Here is a 6,096-nt window from a genome sequence, read left to right as displayed (position 1 = left end):
AGATCCCCCGGGGGACGCCCAGCAGTTTCCTAAAAAAAATTACTCTGCTGATCCATGCAGTGTCGAAACGGAAAAAAAAAGTGGAGTGTCAACAAGGCCCTGCGTGAGAATGAGTGGATTTCCAAGATCACCTTGACCGCGGCCTTCACTCCAAGCACACGGCTCCACTCGAGCAGCATCTGCAAACACACGAATTGCTCAGAACCCTAATCCCAAATGACCAACAGGAGCAGTGTAGCTCCAGAGTCGAGACACACAAACAGCAGGAAGACTAACATACTCTGAACTAAACGACCCCAGCGTCACTGTTTTTCACGTCAAGCCGGCTAGGAATCGGCGTCGCCGTACGTCGACGTTTTTCACGTCAGTCCCGCCCTCTGCGTTCCTGTTGCCGCTCTCGAGTTGGGCCGGTCCGCTGGCCTCCTTCCTTTTGCCACACAGCACCATGTACAGCCCGCCAACAACGAGAAGAGGTTGGCTTAAACCCTTTCTCCCTCCCTTCTTCCACTGTATTTGGACAAGTGTTCTTTTTCGACACCTCTGTCAGTTTCGTCAGTCATAGCACTTAGTCGTTTCAGTCAAGTCCTGGTTGTTGCGGATTGTGCGGCACCAGGACTAGGTCTAGTTAGTTGAGCACGAAGCTCGGATTGTGGGGATGGACGCGATCAGTAGTGGAGCACGTTGCTTGACATGTTCTCTTTCCGTATGAATAAAAGGAAGAACTGAAAAGCTGCAGAAGTTGCGGGGCACAAAAACTACCTGAGTTTACCTTGTTCATTCTCCTTCTCTCTCTGTCGATCAATCGAGTAGAAGGTAGGGAAACAAGCCAATAGCACTGCAGAGACACAACTCAAACAAAAAGAATGTAATGTGAAGGCAGAAATATAGTGACAGAATGTTGTGTCCTACTGTCCTCTCCCTTCTCTCTCAAAAAAAATACAGTATGATATGTGGAGCATTGGGCACATACCTTCCTAGATGGAGCTTCTCGTCAAGGAAAAGCCCAGCCGAGAAGGCCGACGACGACGAGAGCCACAGGGCTGAACATGGAGACGAACAGCGGGTCCCGCACCTGAATGCACCATGTCATCACAGCAAACGTGATCCCCCAGACGACGATACCCTACAAAACGTGAGGCGAAAAATGTTTGCCATCAATTGGAACTTCAAACTGTGGAGTTCAATCTGACATGGAGTTCCAGCTCACGAAGAAGAGCGCCGCGGCTAGGACGAAGGTCAGCGCTGGGACCATGTTGCCGATCGCGCAGGCCACGGTCGGGCTGGTGGACTTGAAGCCCACGAAGAAGAGGAGCTCGCTCACGGTCATGCTGCAGAGAGAAGAGTAGAGTAGCAATTTTACTACAGATTTGGCAATTTGCATTGTGTTTTTTCTTGAGAACGTCATTGCTGCAGTTAATCAAGTCTGATGGAGAAACATACTTACCCAAGAATGGAGGAGACGAATATCTGGAAAGCTACCTGCTTGTTGATCAGCATCCACATATTCCTGCAGCCATGTAGTTACATTGATTCAAATCACTGATCTAATATCGATCTTGATTCAACATCTTTACTTCAAAGAAAGTGACAAGAGGAAAAGAAAGTTCTAAACTATGAAAAGGAGAAACTATGACCTCTCGAAGAAGAGAGCGAACGGAGCGAGGAAGCCGGCGGCCATAAGGCTGCTATAGGCAATGAGCACGTAGGGGCTCATGCCGTTGTCCAGCGACATCTTGGACAGCAGGTTCATACGGGCGAAGCCAATCTGCACAAGCAGCATGGCGGGTAGGCATCCACCCCATTGAAACCCTCTCCGTCTCCGGCCCCTTCCTCACGGGTGCGAATATGGAAACAAGGAATGTTCTTGAGAGAGGAGCCCGTGTTTTGAGCCTTGGAGGTGGGAGGAGTAGCAGTTTGGTGCTGGAGGGGACGATGTATATACAGCGTCCAGCAGTGTATGTAATACTTTAAGATGAAAAGTATTAAACTCCCTAATTCTAGCGCTCGTCTCACGCCGTCTCTCCCCCCTGTCCTTTCCGACCTAATAATACGTTGCCGCGTAACCACACTTCTCGTGCATATCAGCATTGTCACGTATCATGTCACGCACAAGAAGTGTGTTACTCTCCGGTCATATTAACTCATTGCAACATATATGTCACGTTTCACATAAATAATCTCATACTCCATCTGCCATTTCTAGCTTCTTATGTTTTCTTTGACTAGTAGTTTGACAAACAAAATATAATTAAGTTATATGTCATAGACTGATATATATCAAAAACTTCTTCCAAGTTTGAATTCAATTACATACTACTTTTCTTTGTTGATAAATTTAATGATTAGTGTCAGACCCAAAATATGAAGTACTCATCGACGTTACACCAGCCCCGCGCGGCATCCAAGACCTTTCATCCTACATCATTGAATGCAACGGGACCACTTCTGACCATTGGGGAGGACGAAAACGGTGCAGAGTGTTTACTCCCTCCATTAAGGATTATACTCGTTGTTAGAGATTATAAGTTCTCTCTCACTCCTCCAATGTAATGCTACTCTCTTCTCCTATGCATGTGAAACCGTTGATGCATCCAATAATTAATGATGTAAAGCTATGAACTTTCTTGGTCCTAACAAATTAGCTCTCTGGTCTTTCAATCCCTAACGGAGGGATCTCGCAAAAAAAAATCCCTAACGGAGGGAGTAGTGGTGAAGAGACACAAGAGGCAACAAGGAGGCACAAGACGAGTTTTAGTGAACCTTTGATAGTACGTCGTAGTGTTGCTCGTGGGTAGCCGGCGGGAATCTCATTTACGGAGTGACCGTTATCTATGAATCCTAATGCATATTTAAATTATTCATGACCTTAAACGCTTATATATGGCTGCCGGAGTGCTTAGCGTCGGGGAGGGATTGTTTGAGTTGCCTTTGTTGTGGAATGGAGAAAGGTAATGTTCTTAGGGAAACTGCACCCGTGTAGAGTGACACCGTACATGGCCTTGGGCAGCCCGGCCCGAAGGCCGGCATGAAATTCCCGAGCGAGGATTGAAAATGTTGGTTGATAGCCAGGCCAGGCCTAGTTTTTCCGCCTCGGGCTTTCATCGACCCAGCCTAGCCCGGCATATGCCCAGGTATGAGTGACAGTATCGATCACCCAATTAGAATAAGTGAATCAAAGACCTGACATCAAATTTGCTAGAGTAATCTTGGATTGAACCCTTTGTTAATTTCAAATATGCCAAGTTGGTCGACCAGCTCGACACTATGTCGCCCAGAAGATGCGGCGCACACTTTGCTTTTCTGTCAATACACCCGCGAGGTTTGGCGGGAGATCAAGCTTTCCTTCTCTATCAAGTTGGACAGAAAACACTTTGTCAAACCAAAGGATTGGGTCTTTGATTTCATCTCACGATCCTCTCCGTATGAGACTACGTTGCTGGCAGTGGCGTTCTGGCACCTTTGGAGTGCAAGAAATGGGGTGCGACATGATGATCCTATGAAATCACCTCACCAACTGGCCGAGCAAGTCAAGGTTTATGTCAATATGATTGAGCAGCACCCCAGGCGTGACTCCAAGACCTCAGTGAAGAAATGGAGCCCGCCGCCGGAGGGAACGGTCCATATTAATGTGGATGCGGCTTTGTTCAAGACCTCCAAGCGAATGGGAGCCGGCGTTGTAATCAGGAACCACATAGGAGAATGCTTAGCTACTTGCAGTGAGCTACTTCATGCGGTTACATCGCCAGAACTCACAGAAGCAATTGCTGTTAGGCGTGCTATGGCTTTCGCTAGCGAGGAAGGTTTTGTCAAAATCAGATTGGCATCTGACTGCCTGCCAGTGATACATCGTATCAAGAGTACTACTATGGATCGCTCTTCCTTAGGGGTGGTCATCCAGGATATCAAGAAAATGGCGAGCCTCTTTTCATCTTGCTGGTTTCTTCATGTTCCTCGTCTTCTTAATGAGTCGACACATGTCTTAGCTCGTCGTTCAGAACAGTTTGGCTTTGCTTCTTTTCGTTTAGCTGCTCCTGCTTGTATTCAGGAGATACTGTGTAATGATTATGATTGATGAATAAAGTGCCGATTTCTTTAAAAAAAAAAAACTAAATCCTGCAGAGGAGCCAAACAATTAACGCCGCGTGCATACTGTATTTATAATGAAATATCCTTCTAGCATGCATCTAGATAGCTGCATGCATGCAACATTTATATTGAGTTTTGGATTTTTGCCCGCACATGGTATCCCACACTCTTTATCTCATCTAACACATTACACACCACACTCTCTCTCTCATCCATTGGTCCATCTATTTCATTTCTAAGCCTAAATTTAAAAAGGACGTATATGTTAGAATAATTATCAAAATAACAATCATTTTCAATCGAAAATTCAATTCGGCTTCCGGGTGCCTATGCTCCCTCCACCAAAACACCACTCTCATAAATAGGTCTGAAATAACTTGTTACCAACCAAAGTAGATACAGAATACAATTGTAAACTTGGCTCACTCTATCATGGCTCTGTGGAAAAGATCTTCACATATAAAAACATCGGAGCAACAACCCTTTGATTATGCAGCAAATTGACCCAACCTACAAGAGGCGTTCCAGCCGTTGCAAAATCCAGAACCCAGCAGTGACCTCGCTGTCACGGTACCAATTGGCTTTGCCGACGGCGGCGTATGCTGATTGCTGACGCCGATTCTTGGGATGGGCTCGCCGGAGCTCCGGAACCAGAACCCGCGCAGGCTAGGGTTGTCCGGGGCAGAGCTCCAAGTGCTCATGTGGACGACCTGGCCCATGCCCAAGCACAGAGCCGGCCAGCCACCACCGTTGTAGAGTGTAGACGGCGGACGGAGTGAAAACAAGGGGATCGTGTTGCCGGCATCGACTGGAGGCAGAGCGGCCGGATTTGAGTGCAGAGGAAAGTACACACGCGCATGGTTGGCACTGTCAATTTCCGGCGGAGCAACCGGAATTAAGCGGCGGGTGGCTGCAGCTCCAAACGAATTTCAACAAGATTAACATAACAGGGTAGATCTTCTGTTCCAGGAACATCAAGAACACGCCCATCTTATTTCAACAAGATTAACATAACAGGGTAGATCTTCTGTTCCAGGAACATCAAGAACACGCCCATCTTATTTCAACAAGATTAACATAACAGGGTAGATCTTCTGTTCCACGAACATCAAGAACACGCCCATCTTATTTCAACAAGATTAACATAACAGGGTAGATCTTCTGTTCCACGAACATCAAGAACACGCCCATCTTATTTCAACAAGATTAACATAACAGGGTAGATCTTCTGTTCCAGGAACATCAAGAACACGCCCATCTTATTTCAACAAGATTAACATAACAGGGTAGATCTTCTGTTCCACGAACATCAAGAACACGCCCATCTTATTTCAACAAGATTAACATAACAGGGTAGATCTTCTGTTCCACGAACATCAAGAACACGCCCATCTTATTTCAACAAGATTAACATAACAGGGTAGATCTTCTGTTCCACGAACATCAAGAACACGCCCATCTTATTTCAACAAGATTAACATAACAGGGTAGACTAGCTAGAGCTTGGCTGCGTTGGCATATAGCAGGCGCCGGAAGTCGTTGAGAATCGCATGCTCCAAGGACACCAGTATGGGCACGCTGCCGTCGACGCCGTCCATGAGGTAGACGAACCCGGCGCGCTGCTGCACGGCCATGTGCATCACCAACGGTTTCCCCCACCCGAAGTCCGCGCCGTACGCCGTCATGTCTAGCCACTTGACGACCCTGAGCTCAGTCTTCGGCAGGCTCCCCGCAGGCATTGCCGGCAGGCTGCTGCCGCCCAAGTCCAGCTCCAAGTAGTCGATCGCCGAATGCACTAGCTCGTCGTCCATCCGGCCGATGGCGCCTCTGATCCGGCCAGCGATGGACGCCAGGTGCTCCTCCGAGGCGACGTCCCGCGCCTTGCCGGACGCGCCCAGCATGATGATCCCGTTGCCGAAGTAGCTGACGGGGATCGGCGGCCTCAAGCGGCCACGGACGTTGGCCGGGAAGACTAGGCGCGTCGTGGCGTCAGGCGGTAGCCGGCGGGCG

At 48.0% G+C, this 6,096-nt stretch overlaps 2 protein-coding genes across 2 annotated transcripts in view; both read right to left on the bottom strand.

Annotated features, from left to right (window-relative positions):
* Positions 1-991: 991 nt before the first annotated feature.
* Positions 992-4,805, bottom strand: LOC124663749 (WAT1-related protein At1g09380-like). The gene is made up of 5 exons (XM_047201420.1): positions 4,645-4,805; positions 1,635-1,826; positions 1,445-1,507; positions 1,208-1,328; positions 992-1,123 (listed from the first exon to the last, which is right to left on the bottom strand). The coding sequence occupies exons 1-5, from the start codon at positions 4,803-4,805 to the stop codon at positions 992-994; spliced, it is 669 nt and encodes a 222-aa protein (XP_047057376.1).
* A 724-nt stretch (positions 4,806-5,529) lies between these two features.
* The window catches only part of LOC124663748 (hydroxycinnamoyltransferase 4-like), a 6,402-nt gene continuing 5,835 nt past the window's right edge, over positions 5,530-6,096 (bottom strand). The window contains exon 2 of the mRNA XM_047201419.1: positions 5,530-6,058. Coding sequence (XP_047057375.1) covers positions 5,583-6,058 — 476 coding nt within the window. The 3' untranslated portion in view covers positions 5,530-5,582. The remainder of the gene's footprint in view (positions 6,059-6,096) is intronic.

Source organism: Lolium rigidum, chromosome 6, assembly GCF_022539505.1.
Source record: "Lolium rigidum isolate FL_2022 chromosome 6, APGP_CSIRO_Lrig_0.1, whole genome shotgun sequence".
Lineage (NCBI taxonomy): Eukaryota > Viridiplantae > Streptophyta > Magnoliopsida > Poales > Poaceae > Lolium > Lolium rigidum.
This window is presented reverse-complemented; position numbering and strand designations above follow the sequence as displayed.